This window comes from Atheta coriaria, unplaced genomic scaffold (genome assembly GCF_025399875.1).
Source record: "Atheta coriaria isolate IRGN ID8LTWV9N9 unplaced genomic scaffold, Caltech_Dcor_3.1 hic_scaffold_8_pilon, whole genome shotgun sequence".
Classification (NCBI taxonomy): domain Eukaryota; kingdom Metazoa; phylum Arthropoda; class Insecta; order Coleoptera; family Staphylinidae; genus Dalotia; species Dalotia coriaria.
The window spans coordinates 2,590,297-2,616,336 of NW_027045450.1; the positions used below are offsets into that span (position 1 = coordinate 2,590,297).

General features: G+C 35.6%; 3 protein-coding genes and 2 long non-coding RNA genes across 10 annotated transcripts; 4 read left to right on the forward strand and 1 right to left on the reverse strand.

The window, feature by feature from the left end:
• The first annotated feature begins 3,676 nt into the window (after window positions 1–3,676).
• Alg10 (alpha-1,2-glucosyltransferase Alg10) lies at window positions 3,677–5,349 on the forward strand. The gene is made up of 4 exons (XM_065309227.1): window positions 3,677–3,900; window positions 3,965–4,292; window positions 4,352–4,482; window positions 4,540–5,349. Exons 1-4 carry the CDS (start codon window positions 3,745–3,747, stop codon window positions 5,284–5,286), a joined length of 1,362 nt encoding a protein of 453 aa, XP_065165299.1. The 5' UTR covers window positions 3,677–3,744; the 3' UTR covers window positions 5,287–5,349.
• Window positions 5,350–5,836: 487 nt separating this feature from the next.
• gish (casein kinase I gish) lies at window positions 5,837–12,846 on the forward strand. 6 transcript variants are annotated; one of them, XM_065309383.1, is made up of 10 exons: window positions 5,837–6,629; window positions 8,802–8,889; window positions 9,827–10,069; window positions 10,164–10,427; window positions 10,484–10,689; window positions 10,752–10,982; window positions 11,048–11,122; window positions 11,232–11,309; window positions 11,375–11,574; window positions 11,627–12,846. In XM_065309383.1, exons 2-10 carry the CDS (start codon window positions 8,859–8,861, stop codon window positions 11,691–11,693), a joined length of 1,395 nt encoding a protein of 464 aa, XP_065165455.1. In that variant the 5' UTR covers window positions 5,837–6,629; window positions 8,802–8,858; the 3' UTR covers window positions 11,694–12,846. The 6 variants fall into 6 exon arrangements, with proteins under 6 accessions (XP_065165455.1, XP_065165449.1, XP_065165451.1 ...); XM_065309377.1 differs by lacking the exon at window positions 11,048–11,122 and having other exon boundaries at window positions 5,838–6,629; window positions 9,827–10,108; XM_065309379.1 differs by lacking the exon at window positions 11,048–11,122 and having other exon boundaries at window positions 5,838–6,629.
• A 2,790-nt stretch (window positions 12,847–15,636) lies between these two features.
• Window positions 15,637–16,296, forward strand: LOC135797673 (uncharacterized). The gene is made up of 3 exons (XR_010549610.1): window positions 15,637–15,688; window positions 15,780–15,853; window positions 16,274–16,296. It is a non-coding gene; the product is annotated as an uncharacterized lncRNA (long non-coding RNA).
• A 312-nt stretch (window positions 16,297–16,608) lies between these two features.
• LOC135797671 (uncharacterized) lies at window positions 16,609–17,728 on the forward strand. The gene is made up of 5 exons (XR_010549609.1): window positions 16,609–16,676; window positions 17,118–17,169; window positions 17,282–17,333; window positions 17,446–17,497; window positions 17,610–17,728. It is a non-coding gene; the product is annotated as an uncharacterized lncRNA (long non-coding RNA).
• A 1,175-nt stretch (window positions 17,729–18,903) lies between these two features.
• Window positions 18,904–25,845, reverse strand: LOC135797412 (uncharacterized). The gene is made up of 11 exons (XM_065309776.1): window positions 25,840–25,845; window positions 25,326–25,357; window positions 24,661–24,690; window positions 23,325–23,366; window positions 20,140–20,187; window positions 19,979–20,052; window positions 19,812–19,862; window positions 19,647–19,690; window positions 19,409–19,524; window positions 19,217–19,348; window positions 18,904–19,148 (listed from the first exon to the last, which is right to left on the reverse strand). The coding sequence occupies exons 1-9, from the start codon at window positions 25,843–25,845 to the stop codon at window positions 19,426–19,428; spliced, it is 426 nt and encodes a 141-aa protein (XP_065165848.1). The 3' UTR covers window positions 18,904–19,148; window positions 19,217–19,348; window positions 19,409–19,425.
• Between the last annotated feature and the right edge of the window lie 195 nt (window positions 25,846–26,040).

Consider the following 26,040-nt stretch of genomic DNA (forward strand, 5'->3'; position numbering starts at 1 on the left):
TCACGACACAAAGCGTGCTGTGGACTGAAAAGCTCGCCGGCCACTCATACAAAACATCCCCATTGAAAGCGCGCACGCATTCGGACACATTCCGTACACACTCGCCACCCACGAATGATACAATATTTATGCAAAATCAAAAGCCGAGCACTTTTTGTTTTGCGCCGAAACTCGAATGAAAAGCGTGTGGTCAACTTTGATTGGACGTTGAATCCGGACTCGTGAATAGACACATACGCGTGTTGTGGTTGATTTTTCGACAGTGCACGAGTAGGTATTTTGCTTTTAATTGAAAACCACGCGTTGGTATTTTTTGTTTTTAAACATTTATTGACGTGAAACAGCTGCGGTAATAAATTAGACGGTGCCAATTTGGCGTGTGGCCAATTAGCGAAATGATGGATGGTTCAATTGAAAACAGGAAGCATTGTTTACATTTTTGACGTTTCCAATGACGTTGCTTGTAGTTTTTGTTTGAGATTTGCGATTTTCGATTAATTCCGTCGTGGCCCAGCAAATCTATTTAAACGCATTTGTCGCATTCGTTAATTTCGTCATGGCAGGCGTGCTGGTGCACTCCACCGCGTGAATGGGATGCTTGTAACCGCCGCCGCCGCCGCCGCCACGCGAATTGTAATAGATCTTGATGTAACACAATGTAATGTAATTTAATGTAACGTATTATCCGCGCATCCATGGTAATAGACAGGATACAGAAGGATGGATATAAAAGGGGAGAGGTACTGCCGCTGCCGCCACTGCCACCGCCGGCGAAACTCACTCATCCACTCGTGCACACACTCGGGCGGCACTCGTGTGTATCTTTGTGTGCCCGCGCATTTCCACACTTTCGTCATACTTTGCCGCCTCCATTCTTCGGCTTCCACTTCACGCGTTTCTACTTACGATTCGCTGATAATGGATCTACAGGGTCATACAGAAATTATTTCTGTATTTTTATATTTTGAGTGAGAAATACCGGTATACCGGTATTTTTTGTTTCAAATACCGTAAGAGATAGAATGGAACGAATTGCAGAGTCTTAATCAACGGACAATTTTTAATCGAATAAATTAGTTAAACTTGAAATCTAAGAGCTAGCATTTTAATTTATGCTTGATAATTTTTATCGACGATTTTCAATAATTAATATCTCTTAAACTAAAAGAGATAGCAACCAACGAATTGCTGATTATGATAGATTAGAAAATTCTCTATTAGATAAAAATATAAAATAAGTATATTCCCAATAGTAAAAGGTCAAAAACGCAACTAAAAGTGCTAAAAGTGACATTTTGCAATTTTTGCCCATTTTATTCAATCGCGAATATCTCTTAAACTAAAAGAGATATTTAAGATCTGGTTGCAGCGTCTTAATCTACGGACTATTCTCTACAAGATAGCATAGTTAAAACCGAAATCTAAGAGATGAAATTTTTATTCTTAAGAAAAAATTGCCAAGGGGGGGTGCTTGATTCTTTTTTTCGACGATTTTTGATAATTAATATCTCTTAAACTAAAAGCGAGAGCAACCAACAAAACGCAGATTATGAAAGACTTGAAAATTCTCTATCAGATAAAAAAATAAAATAATGATATTTCCAACAGTAAAAGGTCAAAAAATGCAACTAAAAGTGCTCAAAAGTGACATTTTTCTATTTTTGCTCATTTTATTCAATCGCGAATATCTCGTAAACTAAAACAGATATTTAGGATCTGATTGCAGCGTCTTAATCTACGGACTATTCTCTACAAGATAGCATAGTTAAAACCGAAATCTAAGATATGAAATTTTTATTCTTAAGAAAAAATTTCCAAGGGGGGGGTGCTTGATTCTTTTTTTCGACGATTTTTGATAATTAATATCTCTTAAACTAAAAGAGATAGCAACCAACGAATTGCTGGTTATGATAGTTTAGAAAATTCTGTATCAGATAAAAAAATAAAATAATGATATTTCCAACAGTAAAAGGTCAAAAAATGCAACTAAAAGTGCTCAAAAGTGACATTTTTCAATTTTTGCCCATTTTCTTCAATCGCGAATATCTCGTAAACTAAAAGAGATATTTAAGATCTGATCGCAGCGTCTTAATCTACGGACTATTCTCTACAAGATAGCATAGTTAAAACCGAAATCTAAGATATGAAATTTTTATTCTTAAGAAAAAATTTCCAAGGGGGGGGTGCTTGATTCTTTTTTTCGACGATTTTTGATAATTAATATCTCTTAAACTAAAAGAGATAGCAACCAACGAATTGCTGGTTATGATAGTTTAGAAAATTCTGTATCAGATAAAAATATAAAATAATTATATTTCCTAGAGTAAAAGGTAAAAAAACTTGACTAAAAGTGCTAAAAAGTGACATTTTTCAATTTTTGCCCATTTTATTCAATCGCGAATATCTCGTAAACTAAAAGAGCTAAATAGGATTTTATACTAGTATACCAAAATACCGGTATTTTATTAAAAAATTTACAATTCCGCTAAAATCGTGGGAAATTTTGTGACCAACGGTCATTTTTATGTTTTTTTCATTCTTCATTGAGTTCTTCTATTGTTTCATGAACACGCAATCCGCAAGCTGCAATGTTTTTGTTTTGTTTCGTTCACCATCTTGACACATTGTTCCCAAATCACGGTGTTTTTTTGTATTTTTATGGGGTGGTATCCGCGTTACGCTCATTTCCTTCGGTTAGTTTTAATAATGTTTTAAGCACCGTCTAAACGGAAGTGACACAAAGTGGCGCACTCTGCCGTGACGGCATTCGGTCAATCAGTGCATACGAAACGCGAAAGATAAAAAAATACAAAGCAAGGGTGATTTGTGGTGGCCGATGTGTGTGTTCAAGTGTGTACAAAAGAATCAATTATAAAGTTTTGCATGAATTACTCAATATGCACATGTCTAAAACAGAAAAAAGTAGAAATAACACCTGGAAATTGAACGCTTTTCTACATTTCCAACATTTCGACAGCTTAACGCGTTATCTAAAGCCCTAAACCGCTGACAATTGATGTGATTTTTCCTCTACGTGTGTGTTTTTTGAAGATTTGCATAAGATCAGTTATCGCGGTGCGAAAATCCCGTAACTCCTTTAAACCCCGAGATTGTGCAGCCGAAGAACGCAGATTGCAGCCGCGCTGCAGTCTTTGGTTGCTTGCTTCTTCGAAAGCCATTTGTTCTCAGTTCTCGGCTGATAACGCGCAAGAAATCTGCATATCAGATTCAACCCCACAGACCCAAGCGCGGGGGTTGTGAGCCGGCCAGCGTTTTGCTGCTATTAGACCAAGGTATTAGTTTAAGTGCATTGGGAAGCGAACCGGGACACCGGGGCGGACACCCTCATTACATAAATGGCTTTGTTCTTCCCTTGCGCATCCGAAAACGTTCATTAATGCGGTCATACATCGTGCACGTGCATTTAGCATGTTTAATTATTCTTTTTGGTGTAGATTACACTTTCAATCACTTCATAAACATCAAAATTTATTAATAATTTATATTTTATTCGTTTATTATCACTTTAAACATTTAAGTGCACTTAAAATATAATTAAGTGAAGTTTTAAGCCATGTAGAGTTACCTAGTGTGCGGAAAGTTAACTAGAATAACTTTTGGTTAGTAAAACATAGATGGCGCTAGCAGTACCAAAATATCCTTGCAGTTGGCTGTCGAGTTGTCAATGAAAAACCGGCAAATAAAATAAATAAACAGCAGTTTCATGCTGTGTAAACATTCAAGATGAACGAAAAAGTATCTCTTCTTGCCCTGATTATCTGTTACTACCTCCCAGCAAGATTAATCTTTGATTATGTGCATAAATCTGCACCAATTGTCATTGATGAACTGTTTCATCTTCCAATCGGTCTGAAATACTGCGCCACAGAGTTTTCAGAGGTAAATATCAACATATTTACATCATAAAACAACAATATTTATTTATACAAGTAATATCTTTTAGTGGGATAACAAAATAACGACTTTACCAGGACTATATTTGTTCTCCAGTCTTCTTATAGCACCATTTGGTTATTGTTCGGTGTATTCTTTGCGATACACAGTGTTTTTTACATCTTTAATCAACTTGGTAATAGTTTACTACTTGAGGAAGCAATGGGTGCCTGGAGAAAACAAATTCAATCTATTGTTGAATACTTTTAACATTGTGACAATTCCACCAGTTTTGTTCTTTTCAATGGTTTACTACACTGATATCTTGAGTATGATGTTGGTGAATGCTATGATCTTGTTTGGATTGAAAGGCAGATCGTTTCTGGCATCAATATTTGGTAATTTTCAGAAGGAAAATAAAACTTTTTGGTTTTTAAGTAAAAAAATGTTTTTATAGGCTTTCTGGCAATGGTTACAAGGCAAAACAATGCCGTTTATATTTTATTCATTGCTGGATATCGTGTTTTTGGCCATTTGTATAATATTATCACAGATGCACATAATACAGATGGAAATATTAAACGTTGGGTAAGAAATTCACGTGTTTTGCTTTAAATTTCTTTTAAAAAACGAAAATTTTTGTAGGATTTGCGTTATTTGCAAATAAAACTCCGATCTTTTCTGAAAAGTAATCCTCTACAACGTCACTACTCTGGTTTACTGATAGAGGGATTGTGTTACTTTGTAGCACTATTATCAATGGCATTATTTGTCTATTTGAATGGTGGTATTGTCGTTGGAGACAAAACTGCACACACCGCGACGATTCACCTTCCACAACTATTTTATTTCTCGTTATTTGCGATGTTTTTCGGTTTTCCACACGCCTGTTGCTTTGTTCTTCCATTTTTCAAGTTCGTCTACAATCGTTTCTTACTCACAATGACTCTACTAACTATTATCGCCCTAATTGTGGTTTTTAACACAATAATTCATCCGTATTTACTTGCAGACAACAGACATTACATGTTTTATTTCTGGAAATATTTCCTGGGTAATGAAACACAACGTTTTGTTATGTGTCCCATGTATCTCTGTGCAATGTATTGTATTATACGTGTGTGTTGTCCTTATCGACATTCAGACCCTCGATTATTAGTTGTTTATTGCTTAATGCTCGCAGGTATTTTGTGTACGCAATCATTAATTGATGTGCGGTATTTTCTCACACCATATGTGATTTGGCGTAGTTCTGTTAGTGTAACAGCTAGGACTGATTTAGTTATTGAATTATTGTTTCAAAGTGCTGTTTCAGCGTTCACGTTATACACTTTTGGGCATAAGGAGATTTATTGGAGAGATTTTGATGAAGTACAAAGATTAATCTGGTGAAAATGTTGCTATTGTTTATATTTTTGTATATTTGTTATTGCGAAATAAACTGTTTGAAAATGGCGCGCTTGTAGAGTAAACAACTGGTTGTCATGGTGATTGAACATATGATTCACCACGCCTTCACGATATTACACGAAGATAGCCGAAGTGTGTTGGATAATATTTCCTGGAAGTTTATTTAAATGGTGATAAAGTAAATATTTATATAAGAAATTAATAATATTGCGTTTTAAAATGTTTTTTGGTTTTTAAATTATAAGTTTTGTGTGATTATAGTGCGGAATTTACTAAAATGCTGATTTGGGAGTTTATTGCGCATGCGTTGACCAGCAACATCGCATAATCCTTTTTGTTACTTTTAACTTTTTTGAAACTTAAAACATGTAGAAAACAAATAGATATAGGTATAATATAAATTATTTTTATTTTATTGTGTAAAAACATTGATTATAAGCTGTTTTCACGATAAAATTAGCAAAATATGAGCAGAGTTTTGACACTTTGTGATCGTGCAAGTCCGCCGCGTTCGTTTTCGGGTTCGCGAATCAGTGCAGTGCAGTTCGACACTTGGACGTCTGAGCCGGATTGTGAGCCGATCGAGCCCGCTTCAGCGTCGGGTGTTGGTGTTTTTCAGTGTTTTAACTTTGTTTTAACACGATTCGCGCAAGTTGGTGGTGTTTGCGGACAAGTCACAGCCAGTTCCGGCGTTTTGGGGCGGCGGTGGACGCGAAGTAGCGCGAGCGAGCGCGACTCGACGCGACGCAATGTGCGAGAATGACGTTGACCCGGCTGTCCGTAATGGCGTTCGATTCTCATCCGCAAGCGAGCGATGGCTGGCCGAAGAATAGCGCTCGCTGAACCCGCTGATCTCTCGGCCTCTCGCTGGCTATGACGAGTGTCGGTGGTGCGCGAATGTGCCAAGCCGTGCTGACCGCGTGATCAACCCCCGCGACGTGTGTGTGTGCGTTTTCGTGGCGTTCGTGGTGCGATTTGCGAACGCCAGCACCCTCAGGACCCCCAGGAGCGGTATGCGGATGCTACCTGTGTGTGACCGTCGTCGTTTCTGCACGTAATTAAAATTAATATAACCAGTGTGTTGGTTGCGTGTGCAGACTTCTTCCAAGTTTACACTTTAATACAATTACGATAAGTAACAGCAGCCAGAGGAGATCGAGATCCACTGCTGCACATTTGTACATACAAATTACATACTGTTACTGTGATAATACTAAAACGATGTGATATTTAAGCATAAATTGCTTCTCTTTCGTTCAGTGTATGAGACATTGAGAGACGTGAACAATAATCACTGGCATCTACACCATCACCATTCACTTAAGGTAATTATTCCCCAAAACCCTCTATATGGGCCAAACGGGAACTACTGCTTCCTTAATATTTGATTCTCTTGTTTTTGTTGATGAATGACCGCGCGTTTTGTGAGTTTAAATTTAAACAGACGCAGAAATAAAATGCGCCTGTGGTTGGGTTGTTTTCGTGGATCGTCTTGGGATGGAATCGGTTATGTTTTATATCTTTTGTTTGCCGCATGAGTTCAAGACTTTAGTTCTAGTTCTGGTTGCATCTATTGTATCGATTGTTGTTGGTTAGTTAGTGTCGTTGCACATTGTGCTCAATAATTTAATGTGGGGCGATGGACGAGACGGTAAGTTGCATGCTGCTGGAATTATTGTCGATTATTTATCCATCGGGGGATGTGGACGCCCATCGCTGCGACGATTACAGAGCGCGGAGGAAAATGTGAAATTGCACTTGGGAATTTACATATCAATCAGAAGCATAATTATGTAGATATGCAAAATAAGCTGCTCATGACTTGAAGAGTTGTAATTTACAGGTGGGGGGTAATATGGTTAAATTTATATTCAACTTCAATAATTTCGGTTAATTTTCATAAAATTTTCTTATATTTTGTTGGTTTTTATCGATTTTAAGTACGGTTTCCTCTAGAATTTATTGATAATAATTGTTGTGACTTAATTGCCTATAAAATTAACATTTATTAGTCTTTTCTACGCTAAACGATAACTATTTACATTATCAATACTGGTGCAAAGTGTACGTAATATTCCCCAAGTAGATTCGTAGTAATCGTGAATTCAAGTTGCATTTATCGCATTTTATCTCGATCTTATCTTCAGTGTAAGTGATTTTCTATTATACCATAACGATAACGATCAAGGGTAAGTTTTGCATGCGTCTATCAAAACAAAATCGTCGAATCCGTCTGCAAATAGTCGAGACGCGTCTACCAAATGTCCATAAATAGTGAGACAATTAGCATAACTAATGTCGGATGCCCACAATGTTCACAAATTGAGTTTCCACAACTCTATACACACACACACACACAAATACAATCGGCTGATAATTTGTTTGTTCGCTGGCGTTCGTTGGTGGTGAGCGGGCGCACTGTAGGATTTAATGAGTAATGACACAACAAAGATGAACGAAATTAATGTGCATTCGAACGTCGACGGCGGCGGATCTCCGCTGGGCAAACGTTTCGATTCGATATGCCCAGCAATATATATATATAGCATAAATATAATCAGAATTGATTCATTGGATTATTATGTAAGCGTTAAACGAACGTGTGTGCGCTGTGTACACGAGCGTTGATTCTTTTTAAATGTCGATGTCGACAGGTAAATTAAACGTTCTCGTATCGAAGGCGAATCTGATGTTGACACACATGAAATTCGATTGTTTGCGATACCATGATACAATGGCAAACGGTGATAACGCGAGTGACAACGATAAGCGTGTTGGAAGCGCGTTTATAGATGGAATAATTGAAATGTCAATAACGGTTTAGTTTCGGATTTTTTGCGCCCCTTAGATAACAGAGCATTAACATGACTAAAATATTTAATAGTAATAACTTTTTGTTCCTTTTTGTTAAAGATTCGCGTTAATTTTGAGTGATATTCAATGACTCATTGCATAAATTATAAAACGTTACCGAAATATTGCCGTCATGAATTAATTATTGCGGTTTTCTTGCTGTGAAATAATAAGAATATAAAATAAATTCGTGCTTAAGACATGTGCGAACTTTGAGCGACATTGAATAAATCATAAATGACAAAAATGATTAGAAAATGTTGAGCAGCCAGACGTGTAATAGCTAGTAAATTGAAGACACGCGATACGGCTTCGTTTCGGTTATTATTATTATTAAATTATAAGGGATTTGTCTAGTTTGATTCGACACTTGTGAAGAGTCGTGCGAGTTGCGTAAATTAAGCTAAGCTTATTATTTGAATGCTCTTCCCTCACAATCGCAACCGGAATGCTATCACTATTTAAAAACTAAGTTTTTACACTTGCTGATTTGATTATTCCTTGTTTATTTGCGATATTTGTTTGTTTAGTATACGTTTTGTGTATTTTTTGGTTTGTGGTGACGTTTTTTCTGTGGTTTGGTTTCTTGTCTCATCATTCACTATCGTTGCGTTATACAGTATGGTTTATTTTTATTGTTTTAGGATTAATAGACAAACTTAAATCGAGTAGGACATACAGTCACTTTACTCAATTACACAATGGATCCAAAGAAGAATTCAAAGCGGCACGGTGAGTCACTTCCCCTCCTGCCTTCCACAATTACAGTTTACCCTGTAGAATTTAAACAAAAAAATGCATTTCAAGGCAATGCGCAACTTGCGCGTACGTGAGTCATACACATTCATGCATCGGGTCACACACCCGACGATCATTTAATTCGATTAACTTATTATTTGATTACGATTTTATTGACTTTCACTTTTTTTCTCTCGTTTTTTTTTTCTTGTTTCTGTGTTGACACTTGATGGCTGAAGGTGAAAATTTCGCAGGGCAAACAATAAATTATCGCTTAATGGTTATTAATATTAACCAGAGATGTTTTGAGATTAGCGCCACCCTTGGTTGTTTAAAGCGATTGCAATCCTTGCTCCACTTTCATGTGGAACCGCGTGAGTGCCGGCATTTTTCATTTAGCTTTTCGCGGTGCTCGGTGCTCTTATCGATCTCTGAATTAGCTTTGACTTAACTATGCAAGGTTCAAGGCATCGGAAAAAGAAAGCGTGTGCACGCGCTGCCGCGTGTTGTGCTGTATTATTATAATTTGTGACCTGAAACGGGTCGAAATTGGAAGGTATTCAGGTGTTGCTAAAACATGCGGCACGCGGGGGTTGGAATCGAATATGGCGAAATGTCTTCTTGTGCACGCTCTCTCTTGTATTACGCTGTCTGGTTGTTTGTTTTCTATCGACACTGGCTAGCGTAACGTATTTAGACTCACTCGTGGACGCACTAAATATAAGCGACTTTAAAAATAGCGCCAATGGAGTTTAGAAAAGACGACGTCCGACAGAATAGGAATATAATTAGAAACTGTTGGTATTTGTGCCATCCCGAAACAACCTGATTCGATGTGAATCGATTCCCTGATTGCGTTCGTTTGTGGATATGAGATATGATGACGCTCTCATGGTGATGATTAGTAATTGATGTTTGTGTTTGCGCACAGGACAGGGCACCGGTAGCGAGACGCAGTCGTCCCGACACTCGATGAATTCCGGATCGGGTGTGCTGATGGTTGGCCCGAATTTTCGGGTCGGCAAGAAGATAGGATGTGGCAACTTTGGCGAGCTGCGGCTCGGCAAAAACCTCTACAACAACGAGCATGTTGCCATCAAGATGGAGCCGATGAAGTCGAAAGCGCCCCAGCTGCACTTGGAGTACCGTTTCTACAAGCTGCTGGGATGCCACGGTAAAACAACTACCACCACATCCACACCACACGAACTTAGTATGTCTGCCCGTTGTGGCGAACGTTTTAACATGATGCGCTTTGCGATTTTCAGAGGGCATCCCCGACGTGTACTACTTTGGGCCATGCGGCAAGAACAATGCGCTGGTGATGGAGCTGCTCGGGCCCAGCTTGGAGGACCTGTTCGACTTGTGCGATCGTCGCTTTACGCTGAAAACGGTGCTCATGATCGCCATGCAGCTGCTGCATCGCATCGAGTACGTGCATGGCAGGCATCTCATCTATCGCGACGTTAAGCCGGAGAATTTCCTCATTGGGCGCAGTAACACGAAACGGGAGAAAGTCATTCACATTATAGGTAAACAATTTTTTACCATTTTATAGTACAAATGTTGATTGTGTATGTTTTTATAGATTTTGGGCTGGCGAAAGAATATATCGAACTAGAAACCAACAAACACATTCCGTACAGAGAACACAAATCGCTGACCGGTACTGCGCGCTATATGTCCATCAACACTCATCTCGGCAAGGAACAGTCGCGACGAGACGATCTCGAGGCTTTGGGGCACATGTTCATGTACTTCCTAAGGGGTTCGCTACCTTGGCAGGGTTTAAAGGTAAGCTACAAATAATATTGCCCTGCTGCATATTTAATTTTAATATTTTGGGGTCAATATAGGCGGACACCCTAAAAGAACGTTACCAAAAAATCGGAGACACCAAACGAGCGACGCCCATTGATGTCTTGTGCGAGGGCCACCCGGAAGAAATGGCCACGTACCTACGGTACGTGCGTCGTCTCGATTTTTTCGAAACGCCCGACTACGAGTATCTGCGCAAACTCTTTATGGATCTATTTCAAAAACGAGGCTACGACGATGGCGAGTTTGACTGGACAGGCAAAACGATGGTACGCTGTTTATTTATTTCTTTTGGTGCAAATAAAATTGTTTATTTTGATTTCAATTGAAATAGCCACCGAATATTTACATGTTGCAACAAGTTCGTCATTTGCCACCATCTAACGTGGTAAAAACCAAATCGGCAAAGGTAGATTCATACTAAATATGGCAAATTGTAGTTGGGGCTTGTTTCTGCAATATTTTTCCGGTTTTTAAGGTTTTTCTTGTTTTCTAAAATGTTTATGTGCTATTTTCAGAGTTCGCCAGTTGTATCCATTCAGACACACAATGAGGTGTTAGTATCCCCGAATCGTGACAGACTTGCGGGCAATAAGGTAAAAGTATGAGGTTTTTATTTTATATGAATTTAAGTTAATTTCTTGGTTTGTTTTGATTGTAGGCGAACGCCGGTAAAGCGAACGCATGGCCTGAAACTTCTAAGCAGAGCACGCTGGGTAATCTTACGCCCGCCGACCGCCACGGCTCGGTGCAAGTGGTGAGCTCGACCAACGGCGAATTGAACGCGGACGACCCTACCGCCGGCCATAGCAATACCCCCATCACCACGCGTCTGGATAGCGATCCACCCGATGAAACTAAGTAAGTTGCACGATCTGCAGTTGCTGTTGCGCGATACTTTATTGACCCGCAGCTCCTTTTACAGATGCTGCTGCTTCTTCAAACGAAAGAAGAAGAAGAAAGGCGTGCGCACCAAATGACTACAGTATAACGAGACGGACCAGCACCTGACGTTGTTACCGTGCGGTCACAGTAGCGCCGCTACTCTCAACTGACTCTAGTTTTAAATCAAGACCAACGTACAGTTGTTATTATGTTATGTACTATTTAACTAGGTAAAACAAATATGTAGGTTAGCCTTAATTTAATACCTTTAAGAATGCGTAATTTTAAGTCGTTATCATATCTATGAATGTCGGATGGTTGCGGCGAAGACTCGCAGTAGTTGTGAATCGAAACTTGGATATCGTTGTCATTCGTATATCTGCATGAACATATAATAACAAGCCTTACTCGCAATTCCAAGTAATTAGGATATAAAAGTATATGATATATCAACTAATGTGCAAGCAGAACAAACAGATGCCTCCGCTCATGGTCCGTCGTTGCGCGGCGCGACCAAACACGATTTTAAGCTATGAGTCGTTACCTAATGCAGTAAGTAAATGGAAGGCAATATTTATGATAAACAAACCAAAAAGATACTGCAATTAGAAGTTGATAGAAATTTTAATCACATTGTAAACAAACTATTTGTCTTATTTTAATATTTATATAACATTCGTCATTTAATCACTTTTATTTATATATCCTTTTTCTTTGTAAACGAAATGCAAACAGAAAAGGCAAATTTGATTTGTACATTTAGAGAGTAAGGTCCATTAATTAATGATTGAACGCAACTATTTCCACCTGAAAAGATCCCAGTCAGATTCGGTAGATTTGCAGTAAGAAACACTGTTGTAAATAATTAAACAATAACAGCCTCTGTCACCTTTAACTTACTCTAATTATCATAGGGCACTGCATTATTTTAAATGCCAAATTTTATTACCATTTTTTTATAGGAGTTATACAAACTGAAAGTTTTGTGCTGCTTAGAATAATCGAAAATACAAAAAAAATTAATACTAAAGCTAACTATAATTAATTGCAAAATCGTGGAGAAATACAATGTTAATCGATTAACAAAAAAAACAAAGACGTGTGTAATATGAATATTGGGTAATTTTGTTCGTCAGATTGAAACAGAAAGGTTCGTTCACTCATTGCGAGCCAAGAAAAAATGTAATTAAATTTATGAACTATTTGATAAACAAGTCAAAAATAAACCTCAACGCTATAGATAATCAATACGTATGTAGTGCGCTTGTTACCAATTTGGAGTTAGAAGCGATTGGCTAAATAGGAAAACCTACTGTCCTTTTTTAAGAATAGTGTAATTAGGAGTTTTCTCATTGGTATATGGTTGCTCTAGAGACCTTTTGTAGCTTGCGCACTTTATAATTACGTGCAAAACACCCTGTATGTCCTGAATCGATGAAGCTATTTGGGCTATCCTATTGTCATATAATAGATAAAGAATTCCTCTAGTTCTTGTGTACCTTCCCGACCCTTTAAATACTCTGAAACTGCCCTAACATGCCCTCCGAAAATTTTCTAAATTCTTTAAAATTTACTTGTAAAACACCCTGTAATTCCTGAACCAATGAAGTAATTTGTGATATCTCTTCGTCAAGTGATAATTCAAGAGACCCGTTACAAGGTAAGCACCTTTTCCACCCTTTAAATTCATTGGAGGTGCCCGAAACAGCGTCCAAAAATATGTTAATTTTTTTCACTATTTTTCGTTTTTGAGTCGAAAAACAGGAACAAACTTTTTTTGTAAAATTATTTTTGCCCGAAGAACGGCCGAACTTTTTTTGTTAAGTTATTTTTGCTCGAAGAACAGGGTCGAACTTTTTTTGTTGAATTATTTTTGCTCGAAGAACAGGGTCGAACTTTATCTTAAAATATTTTCGTTCAAAATTAAAACTTTAAACCCTAATATCTCCTGAACTAATAGGGCTAGGAGAAAAACGACTTCATATTTTTATCTTTGAAGAATTCTCTACAAAATGGGATCTTTATTGAAAAACGACTAAAATTGCACAAAAAATTTTTAAAGAAAAGATTTTGTTATAAAAAATGCAAAAGATTTCTCTTTTTTATGCCGAATGTAGTTTGCATTAAAATTGTAAATAAGGCTTAAACGGTTAATGTTAGCTAAAGAAGTTACTAAAATAATCGTTCTAGAATTAAATTATTTATCAGGTTTCCTATTTAAAATTTAATCGAAATTAATAGTTCCATGCATAGTACAAGTACAATTCTATTCATGTTCTGCACTTCCACACTGAAAGTGTCAGTGTTTACACACAAACATGTTTTCTTATCTCGTGCAATTTTTGTGCGATCGGCACGCGTTTGGCTTATGAACCACGTCAGTCTCATTTTTGTCGTCAGGTGATCTGCACGCACAGTTTCTTCATTATTCTTGAGTAACTAAATTGGAAACGTGGTTCGTACCACGCGGATTGTACAATCTGCATAGTTATTAATCGCGTTTCTAGAGATGTTAATATGATAGTGACATGGACGACAATGAATTTCAGCCAGTGGGGCTTACCGTTATTGAATTGTCGCTCATGGAATCGGATATTAAGTGACTTTGCTAGCATTCGTAGCTGCCGTCGGATAATTTATTAAAATAAGTATTAATTCTTACTAATGTGAAATGTCTGTTGTTAACCGAAGAACAATTAAGTAAGTGACGTCAATGCAAATTAAAACTATGGTACTCGTATTCATTAATTTTAATATGTATTTGTTTTTACTTGCAAATGGATTTTTAAGTGGGATAGTTTTAGTCTATTTGCACTGTCCTCCTGACGATGCCCTTACCGGCGAAACAATTGTCAATTCATCAAAAAACTCGTGCAAATAGACTAAAACTCCTTAAGTTAAAAATCCATTTATAAGTTAAAAATGTTGCACAATATTATCACCACAACTCAAGTATTCTTCTTTGTTTTTATTTATTGTGCAATGAAAGCATTTGCTGTGAATTAAACTGGCTAAGCCTTTAAGCCATTTTTCGTAACTGGCTAATGGTACCGAAGTTACCCTTCTACGGTGCCCTGAATGGGAGTCACTTCTACCGCTACCCTTGTACGGTGCCCTGAATACGAGTCACTTCTACCGCTACCCTCGAACGGTGCCCTGAATGCGAGTCACTTTTACCGCTACATTCGTACGGTGCTCTACCTTTTGTGATTATCGCACAAATTACTCCCAAATTGACTCCCAATATTGCATTTTAATGTTCAAAGGACTAATTTTTGATGGTTTTAGAGATTTTGCACCTGAGTCTGACATCGTAGAAGGACCATTCTTGCAACTGATTGTAAGTAATTAATTCCTTTTATCATTTTCCAAAATAACTCTAATAATTATCTTAAAAATTGACCCTCAAAATTGTATTTTTATGTTCAAATGACTAATTTTTGATGGTTTTAGGGATTTTGCACTTGAGTCTGACATCGTAGAAGGACCATTCTTGCATCAAAAATTGTATTATGTTCGAAGGTCTAATTTTTGCTTGTTTTAGGAATTTTGCACCTGAGTCTGACGTCGTAGAAGAACCATTCTTGCATAAGATTGTAAGTAATTAATTCCTTTATAATATTCCTAAATAACTTTAGTAATTATCTTAAAAATTGACCTCCAAGATTGTATTTTTATGTTCAAATGACTAATTTTTGATGGTTTCAGGGATTTTGCACTTGAGTCTGACATCGTAGAAGGACCATCCTTGCAACAGATTGTAAGTAATTAATTCCTTTATCAGTTTCCAAAAAACGCTTTAGTGATTATCTTAAAAATTGACCCTCAAAATTGCATTTTTATGTTCAAAGGACTAATTTTTGATGGTTTTAGGGATTTTGCACTTGAGTCTGACATCGTAGAAGGACCATTCTTGCAACTGATTGTAAGTAATTAATTCCTTTTATCATTTTCCAAAATAACTTTAGTGATTATCTTAAAAATTGAACCTCAAAATTGTATTTTTATGTTCAAATGACTAATTTTTGATGGTTTCAGGGATGTTGCACTTGAGTCTGACATCGTAGAAGGACCATCCTTGCAACATATTGTAAGTAATTAATTCCTTTATCAGTTTCCAAAAAACGCTTTAGTGATTATCTTAAAAATTGACCCTCAAAATTGCATTTTTATGTTCAAAGGTCTAATTTTTGATGGTTTCGGGGATGTTGCACTTGAGTCTGACATCGTAGAAGGACCATCCTTGCAACAGATTGTAAGTAATTAATTCCTTTATCAGTTTCCAAAAAACGCTTCAGTGATTATCTTAAAAATTGAACCTCAAAATTGCATTTTTATGTTCAAAGGTCTAATTTTTGATGGTTTCGGGGATGTTGCACTTGAGTCTGACATCGTAGAAGGACCATTCTTGCAACAGATTGTAAGTAATTAATTCCTTTATCATTTTCCAAAATAACTTTAGTGATTATCTTAAAAATTGACCCTCAAAATTGCATTTTTATGTTCAAAGGTCTAATTTTTGATGGTTTCGGGGATGTTGCACTTGAGTCTGACATCGTAGAAGGACCATCCTTGCAACAGATTGTAAGTAATTAATTCCTTTATCAGTTTCCAAAAAACGCTTCAGTGATTATCTTAAAAATTGAACCTCAAAATTGCATTTTTATGTTCAAAGGTCTAATTTTTGATGGTTTCGGGGATGTTGCACTTGAGTCTGACGTCGTAGAAGAACCATTCTTGCATAAGATTGTAAGTAATTAATTCCTTTATCATTTTCCAAAATAACTTTAGTGATTATCTTAAAAATTGACCCTCAAAATTGTATTTTTATGTTCAAATGACTAATTTTTTATGGTTTTAGGGATTTTGCACCTGAGTCTGACATCGTAGAAGGACCATTCTTGCAACAGATTGTAAGTAATTAATTCCTTTATCAGTTTCCAAAAAACGCTTCAGTGATTATCTTAAAAATTGAACCTCAAAATTGCATTTTTATGTTCAAAGGTCTAATTTTTGATGGTTTCGGGGATGTTGCACTTGAGTCTGACATCGTAGAAGGACCATTCTTGCATCAGATTGTAAGTAATTAATTCCTTTATCATTTTCCAAAATAACTTTTGTGATTATCTTAAAAATTGACCCTCAAAATTGCATTTTTATGTTCAAAGGTCTAATTTTTGATGGTTTCGGGGATGTTGCACTTGAGTCTGACATCGTAGAAGGACCATCCTTGCAACAGATTGTAAGTAATTAATTCCTTTATCAGTTTCCAAAAAACGCTTCAGTGATTATCTTAAAAATTGAACCTCAAAATTGCATTTTTATGTTCAAAGGTCTAATTTTTGATGGTTTCGGGGATGTTGCACTTGAGTCTGACATCGTAGAAGGACCATTCTTGCAACAGATTGTAAGTAATTAATTCCTTTATCATGTTCCAAAATAACTTTAGTGATTATCTTAAAAATTGGACCCCAAAATTGCATTTTTATGTTCAAATGACTAATTTTTGATGGTTTTAGGGATTTTGCACCTGAGTCTGACATCGTAGAAGGACCATTCTTGCATCAGATTGTAAGTAATTAATTTCTTTTTCATTTTCCTAAATAACTTTAGTGATTATCTCACAAATTGACCCCCAAAATTGCATTTTTATGTTTAAAGGACTAATTTTTGATGGTTTTAGGGATTTTGCACCTGAGTCTGACATCGTAGAAGGACCATTCTTGCAACAGATTGTAAGTATTTAATTCCTTTATCATCTTCCAAAATAACTTTAGTGATTATCTTAAAAATTGACCCTCAAAATTGCATTTTTATGTTCAAATAACTAATTTTTGAGGGTTTTAGGGATTTTGCACCTGAGTCTGACATCGTAGAAGGACCATTCTTGCATCAGATTGTAAGTATTTAATTTCTTTATCATTTTCCTAATTAACTCTAGTAATTATCTCACAAATTAACCCTTAAAATTGCATTTTTATGTTCGAAAGACTAATTTTTGATGGTTTTAGGGATTTTGCACCTGAGTCTGACATCGTAGAAGGACCATTCTTGCATAAGATTGTAAGTAATTAATTTCTCTATCATATTCCTAAATAACTTTTGTGATTATGTCCCAATTTGACTCCCAAAATTGCATTTTTATGTTCAAATGAATAATTTTTGATGGTTTTATGGATTTTGCACCTGAGTCTGACATCGTAGAAGGACCATTCTTGCATCAGATTGTCAGTATTTAATTCTTTTAAATAAATTTTGTGATTATTACACGATTTGATTCACAAAATGTTTGCTTGTGTGTTTTCTTTAATAAAGAATATTTTTAAGTTTTTCTAATTAAAATTATTTCTGTTATTTCTACCCGACCACATATTTAACGATCCCTTAAAACATTTATTTTGAAAAGTGTATGCTAGTGCCATCTATCAATTAGAAAGTACAACAACCGAAAATTACTAGTTACCGCGAAAACTTTATCAGCCTCCTCAACTTTCTGCGATCCTAATATTCAATCTTTATTTTGTCGACTCTGAGAGGCAAAATGACACAACATTTGGACTCGAAACAGTCGAAACTCAGGTTTTGGTATTCGGATCGCAGAAAGCGAGAGGAGGTAAATGAAGGAGGCGGTAACTAGTAATGGCGGGTAAAATGAATGTTTAAAAATCTTTATTCAGCAAATTCGGTTTTCGAATTCTGAAGGATCTCGACAACTAAGAGGGCTAGAAAACTAAGAACTACATAATCTTGATCCTTGAAAAATTCTCTACAAGGTGGCATCATTATTGAAAAATCATCAAAATGGCACAAAAAATTTTTAAAGAAAAGATTTTATTAAAAAAATGGCAAAAGATTTCTGTTTTTTATGTTGAAAATTAAAAGTTGGAATTTTGAAACAAATTGAAATGTAATATATATAATAATTTGGCGGGAAGTATCTATGTCCACTTTCTGCGTTCCTAATACTACAGACTGATGAGCAGCAACATTTCAGCAATTTTCTCGACAAATTTTGTCGAGAAATCCATTGAAAATGGTAACAAAATTCTTTTGAATATTAGGATCGCAGAAAGTGCAGTAGGCTAAATCTCTTGAATAGCGGCGTAGTTTTGTTACTCGTGGATAGATGACACTAGTGATGCCGTTTTTAAATTAATATTGATTCAATATAAAATTGATTTTGAACTATTTCTCATATCTAGCAGTGGCATTTCGATTAAAGTTTAAGGGATTTATGGATTAATTAAAGGAGTAACGATGTTGTGAGCTATGTTCTCCGTTTAGAACAAGTAAAACAATAAAAAATTTATAAAACTACATTTTTATTCAAACATGTAGAATCAGAAACGAAATTTCTTATTATATACAACACTTTTAACAATACAAGCAAAAAAAGAGGATAATAATAAGCAATTATAATACTCTGTTTATAACTTTTAACAAAATAAACAAAAATGATATCAATAGCAGCTTCAAAATGTTGTAAATTCTTTCAATCGTATTTGGAATCATCATCATCACCGGCAATCCAATCTTCAATTTCTTAGACACTATAAACCAGAATGAATAACAGAATAGTAAAATATAAAATATTATAAATTGCCAAAATATAACATACGTTCTTCGTATTTAGTCCAGTTGACACATTCATCTTCGTGAATACGCACTCTACCAGTACGACGGAACCTCTCCACTTGGTCCTTATTGATAAAGTTGGCCATCTCAGATTAGCCAATTCTTCATCCAACAACTGGAAAATATTTATGTAAATGAAATATACACATACATAAATTAAATTAATATTTCTTACAGGATCCATAAAGAGATTTAGGGCACTGTACGAAAGTAGCGGTAGAAGTGACTCCCATTCAAGGCACCGTACAATTTAGCGCAAGAACGGTTGCCCCACGACATTGCGTTCGCCGGCTATAACAAACAAAAACACAAAATTAGCCAACCAAAAAACACAAAAAGGGCATTTTTGTAGGTTTCCCGGGGGTCAAACCCACAAGTTATATATAAAAATTATAAAGAATTTTAATACTTACAATTTGGTGAAAGAACAGTTGCCCCACGACAATGCGATCGCCCGCTAAACAGTAAAAACCACAAAATTAGCCGACTGAAAAATACAAAATGGGCATTTTTGTAGGTTTCCCGGGGGTCAAACACACAAGTTATATATGAAAATTATAAAGAATTTTAATACCTACAATTTGGTGAAAAAACTGTTGTCTTACGACATTGGGTTCGCTTGCTTAATGCAAAAAATCACAAAATTAGCCGACCGAAAAAACACAAAAAGAGCATTTTTTGTAGGTTTTCCGAGGGTCAAACCCACAAGTTATACATGAAAATTATAAAGAATTTTAATATTTACAATTTGGTGAAAGAACAGTTGCCCCACGACAATGCGATCGCCCGCTAAACAGTAAAAACCACAAAATTAGCCGACTGAAAAACACAAAAAGAGCATTTTTGTTGGTTTCCCCAGGGTCAAACCCAGAAGTTATATATAAAAAATATTAGGAATTTTAATACCTACAACTTGGTGAAAAAACTGTTGTGTTACGACATTGCGTTCGCCCGCTAAACAGTAAAAACCACAAAATTAGCCAATCAACAAATTGCTGATTATGAAAGAATGAAAAATTCTCTATCAGATAAAAATAAAAAATAATTATATTTCCAGTAGTAAAAGGTCAAAAAACGCGACTAACTGTACTAAAAAGTGACATTTATCAATTTTTGCCCATTTTATTCAATCGCGAATATCTCGTAAACTAAAAGAGATAAATAGGATCTGATCGCAGCGTCTTAATCTACGGATCAATCTCTATCAGATAGGATGGTTAAAAGGGAAATCTGAGAGAGGAAATTTTCATTCTTAAGAAAAAATTGCCAAGGGGGGGTGCTTGATACTTTTTTTCGACCATTTTCAAAAATTAATATCTCTTAAACTAAAACCGATAGCTACCAACGAATTGTTGATTATGAAAGATTGGAAAATTCTCTATCAGATAAAAATATAAAATAATTATATTTCCTACAGTAAAAGGTCGAAAAACGCGACTAAAAGTGCTAAAAAGTGACATTTATCAATTTTTGCCCATTTTATTCAATCGCGAATATCTCGTAAACTAAAAGAGATAAATAAGATCTGATCGCAGCGTCTTAATCTACGGACTATTTTCTATCAGATAGGATAGTTAAAAGGGAAATATGAGAGATGAAATTTTCAGTCTTAAGAAAAAATTGCCAAGGGGTGCTTGATACTTTTTTTCGACGATTTTCAATAATTAATATCTCTTAAACTAAAACCGATAGCTACCAACGAATTGTTGATTATGAAAGATTGGAAAATTCTCTATCAGATAAAAATATACAATAATTATATTTCCTACAGTAAAGGTCGAAAAACGCGACTAAAAGTGCTAAAAAGTGACATTTATCAATTTTTGCCCATTTTATTCAATCGCGAATATCTCGTAAACTAAAAGAGATAAATAAGATCTGATCGCAGCGTCTTAATCTACGGACTATTTTCTATCAGATAGGATAGTTAAAAGGGAAATATGAGAGACAAAATTTTTAGTCTTAAGAAAAAAATTGCCAAGGGGGGGTGCTTGATACTTTTTTTCGACCATTTTCAAAAATTAATATCTCTTAAACTAAAACCGATAGCTACCAACGAATTGTTGATTATGAAAGATTGGAAAATTCTCTATCAGATAAAAATATAAAATAATTATATTTCCTACAGTAAAAGGTCGAAAAACGCGACTAAAAGTGCTAAAAAGTGACATTTATCAATTTTTGCCCATTTTATTCAATCGCGAATATCTCGTAAACTAAAAGAGATAAATAAGATCTGATCGCAGCGTCTTAATCTACGGACTATTTTCTATCAGATAGGATAGTTAAAAGGGAAATATGAGAGACAAAATTTTTAGTCTTAAGAAAAAAATTGCCAAGGGGGGGTGCTTGATACTTTTTTTCGACGATTTTCAAAAATTCATATCTCTTAAACTAAAACCGATAGCTACCAACGAATTGTTGATTATGAAAGATTGGAAAATTCTCTATCAGATAAAAATATAAAATAATTATATTTCCTACAGTAAAAGGTCGAAAAACGCGACTAAAAGTGCTAAAAAGTGACATTTATCAATTTTTGCCCATTTTATTCAATCGCGAATATCTCGTAAACTAAAAGAGATAAATAAGATCTGATCGCAGCGTCTTAATCTACGGACTATTTTCTATCAGATAGGATAGTTAAAAGGGAAATATGAGAGATGAAATTTTCATTCTTAAGAAAAAATTGCCAAGGGGGGGTGCTTGATACTTTTTTTCGACGATTTTCAATAATTAATATCTCTTAAACTAAAACCGATAGCTACCAACGAATTGTTGATTATGAAAGATTGGAAAATTCTCTATCAGATAAAAATATAAAATAATTATATTTCCTACAGTAAAAGGTCGAAAAACGCGACTAAAAGTGCTAAAAAGTGACATTTATCAATTTTTGCCCATTTTATTCAATCGCGAATATCTCGTAAACTAAAAGAGATAAATAAGATCTGATCGCAGCGTCTTAATCTACGGACTATTTTCTATCAGATAGGATAGTTAAAAGGGAAATATGAGAGACAAAATTTTTAGTCTTAAGAAAAAAATTGCCAAGGGGGGGTGCTTGATACTTTTTTTCGACGATTTTTGATAATTAATATCTCTTAAACTAAAAGAGATAGCAACCCACGAATTGTTGATTATGAAAGATTGGAAAATTCTCTATCAGATGAAAATATAAAATAATTATATTTCCTACAGTAAAAGGTCGAAGAACGCGACTAAAAGTGCTAAAAAGTGACATTTATCAATTTTTGCCCATTTTATTCAATCGCGAATATCTCGGAAACTAAAAGAGATAAATAGGATCTGATCGCAGCGTCTTAATCTACGGACCAATCTCTATCAGATAGGATGGTTAAAAGGGAAATCTGAGAGATGAAATTTTAAGTCTTAAGAAAAAATTGCCAAGGGGGGGTGCTTGATACTTTTTTTCGACGATTTTCAAAAATGCATATCTCTTAAACTAAAAGAGATAGCTACCAACGAAATGTTGATTATGAAAAATTGGAAAATTCTCTATCAGATAAAAATATAAAATAATTATATTTCCTACAGTAAAAGGTCAAAAAACGCGGCTAAAAGTGCTAAAAAGTGCAATTTTGCAATTTTTGAATCCCAAAGAGTGGAAAAATCTCTATGAGAAAAGCTAGTTAAAGTGGCAATATAAAAGATGGAAAAATAAGTCGTAAGAAAAAGTGAGCAAATGGGGGTGCAGCATAGTGTTTCAGCCCCGTAAAATTTAAATAAACATTACAGTTTAATATATGAGGCGTTATGTTCAAATTTAAAGCTGCGTTTAACAAATTTGTTTGCAATATTAAATCAAAAAGCGTATTGTTTAAGCGCTTGTCTTGTAACAATTAAATACATTCCGGGAGAGAATTTGATTCTGTATCTATAAACCCCCGGCCTAGTTTGTATTGCGCTTCGTTTACTCCCAATAACAAAAAATTAAATTATTTAATGTTAACGCTTTAGTAGAATGCTTTGCACCACGTGGTGAACCGCGATAAAAAAAACACGTAAATACAAACTAGTGATTGACGCGAAAATTAAAAACAAAAATTATAATTGTATTATAAACTTACCAAAACAGAACTAACTCATCAGACTCCAAGGCACACGGAATACTATAAATTAAAAAAAAAAACATGTTAAAACAAAAATATTTCATACGATTTAGTAATATTATATTCCCACAGCGAAGAAAAACAAACAATCTGTGCTGTTTAGTAAGTTACTTACACCAGCACTATGGGTCATCTCAATGGTAAATAAATCAAGATGGGGGCGACATGTATCCTATTCATTTAACAACCAACACCGAACCTTGTAACTTGCATAAGTGTGCACACGAAACACGATCAAATATCATAGTGGACTGCGGATCGAATATAATGCAAATTTAGGAAGCAGATGTCCGAACCCACGATACTAGTCGCGAGAAATACGTCTGGATCAACCAGAAAGAGGCACGAAACTGACGGCAATCCGCTAAGAGTGCACGCCGAAGCCGAGCAAGCAACGACGCGACAGTTTATGATAAGAAAGCAAGAGATGCGCAAAGACGGCGCGTCGCTTGCACGAGATCTTGTGCGCGAATTGCAATAGGTATGAAACTCGCAATCTAAACTAAACTAGAATATGCTGCACGCGGTGTGAGGTGATTTCAAAAACACTCGGGAATCTCATGCGAGGCATTTCACGCGGCGGAAGCGATAAGAAAGTAAATTGTGTTCAAAACAAACACAATTCTCGTGCCAAATGCCGAAAGAAATATAAGAAAGAAATATCGAAATAAACAATACAATTCTATTTTATGACTTTTAGTTCATGCTAATGCCATTTATGAATGATGCAGATGGAAGTCCCGAAATTTAGATTATATAAATAAATAATGCCAAATTAATGCTACGTTTTGTTTCGTGGTTTTTCGATAGAGAATATCTTTTAAACTACACGTTAAATGTCAGTAAAGCTATATTTATTTCCATTTCAGTGTTACAGTGTTATAATTGTAGCACTACACCATGTAAAATAGAAATATAATAATTATTTCCACATCATGTTTTCAGAAATTATAAAAATTACTAGGGGGGCGGTTTGCAGACAGTTCGCGTGTGATTTTCAGGGCCCGAATGGGCCCAACCCTTAAAAGAACTTTGGCCCTATCGAAGTACAGTAACAACATTGGAGTGGCACTAATATCAATCTTTCTCTAATGTGGCAAAGAAAAAAACTAAAAATTTCTTACTTAGGGGATTGGAAAAAACATAATTTTAAATAACAACTCTTTCTCTATAACGTGGCGAAGGCAAAACTAACAATTTCCGAGATATGCGACAATTTCATTTCATGCGACAATAACAGTAACAACACCCTAGATTTGTTTCTGTTTCTTTCTGAATTTAATTATTTACTTACCAGTCCTCTTCAATACATCTACGGCAGGTTCTGCAACAAAATTATACTATGTAAAACACTTTGCACGACACAACGGGTGCATTCGCGTTGGACGCTTACGCGCTGTGAGCGCTCACGCTTATAAGCACAAATTTTTAGTGTTCGAGATGGCCTATAGGCGCTTAGAATCAATAAATAAATTTCGTTCGTTTTGGATATTGTGAGCGTCAATAATCATCAACATGGCAACTGTTTATCAAATAATTTAAATTTTTATTTTTTAAATTTTAATTTAATTGTAAATTTTATTACTTTCTGGATCAGTTAGCTCAACAGAAATTAATTTTGGTTGACTGCTTGCCATTTTTGCGGGATTGTAAAGAATTTAACAATTTAGAAATAAATGAAATTTTTTGGTTAGCTTATGCTCAAGTTGCATTCGTTTTGACAGATAATAAAAATTGGCGCTCACGCTTTCGCTGCCCTACCTCTGTGGCGTGAGCATAAATGAGCGCGAAGTCTGTGCTACGAACTCAGCCATGAGCGTACTTATGTGACACTCACAGCGCCAAGTCGAACGATGAAAATGACATGTAAGCACGCTCACAGCGCGTAAGCGTCCAACGCGAATGCACCCAACGACACTACATATCAAGGTCCGTTAGATAAAAATTTGTAATACTTACAAGGTTACATGTTCGCAAGTAATCTTTGCAATCTATGACATTCAACAGCCGAGAGAGAATAATTTCACGTTTTCTCATATTTCACAAACACTATAAGTCTTCAGTAACACTACACCTTTGTTGTTAATACGCGGCGTTGATTCGTGATCGAATTTAACTCGATTTACCGAACTAATCGATATACGCGAAAGAAATACACCGAGTTTCAGTGTCGACGATAACTCATTTGCAACTGCGCGAATGTAAGACATTTAAGTTTCATGCAGCGTGTGAGTTCCGACGGCATACAACAGATAAGAACAAAACCTGTTGCACTAATTCGCGCGCAATCTCACACGGACACCCATTACCATCACCAACAACTGGCAGCGATAAGTGCGCTTAGAATTTAATGCAACTATGTGCATGCTAGTGACATCTTTGCGTGATTTTGAGAATTAAATTATAATATAAGCGCATTTTGGGAGAATGCAGTCATTTCTGTCTTTGCTTGTTGCTTGACTTCGAAAGTTACGGCCATGATGTTACCCAATGCAAAAATATATATAACTTTCAACATAAAAAAGAGAAATGTTTTGCCTTTTTTATGACGAAATCTTTTATTTCAGCAAATGCAGGTTTGGAAATAATTAGAATTTTGAAATTCTGATTTCGGATTCTGAAAGTAAATTTAATTCTGAATCGTAATCCGTTAAAATAATTTTATATTAAGGCC

What these genes read in the sequence shown, in the direction of transcription:
- LOC135797412 (XM_065309776.1), bottom strand. An exon ending in AGATGTATTGAAGAGGACTG is followed by an intron (nt 23,367 to 24,660) that starts GTAAGTAAATAA and finishes TTTAATTTATAG; the next exon opens with TATTCCGTGTGCCTTGGAGT. An exon ending in GTTTTTTCACCAAGTTGTAG is followed by an intron (nt 20,053 to 20,139) that starts GTATTAAAATTC and finishes TGTGTTTTTCAG; the next exon opens with TCGGCTAATTTTGTGGTTTT.
- Alg10 (XM_065309227.1), top strand. Translation starts at nt 3,745, where the DNA reads ATGAACGAAAAAGTATCTCTTCTTGCCCTGATTATCTGTTACTACCTC. An exon ending in GCGCCACAGAGTTTTCAGAG is followed by an intron (nt 3,901 to 3,964) that starts GTAAATATCAAC and finishes AATATCTTTTAG; the next exon opens with TGGGATAACAAAATAACGAC. An exon ending in GTTTCTGGCATCAATATTTG is followed by an intron (nt 4,293 to 4,351) that starts GTAATTTTCAGA and finishes ATGTTTTTATAG; the next exon opens with GCTTTCTGGCAATGGTTACA.
- gish (XM_065309383.1), top strand. Translation starts at nt 8,859, where the DNA reads ATGGATCCAAAGAAGAATTCAAAGCGGCACG. An exon ending in TACCTTGGCAGGGTTTAAAG is followed by an intron (nt 10,690 to 10,751) that starts GTAAGCTACAAA and finishes GGGTCAATATAG; the next exon opens with GCGGACACCCTAAAAGAACG. An exon ending in ACAGACTTGCGGGCAATAAG is followed by an intron (nt 11,310 to 11,374) that starts GTAAAAGTATGA and finishes TTTTGATTGTAG; the next exon opens with GCGAACGCCGGTAAAGCGAA.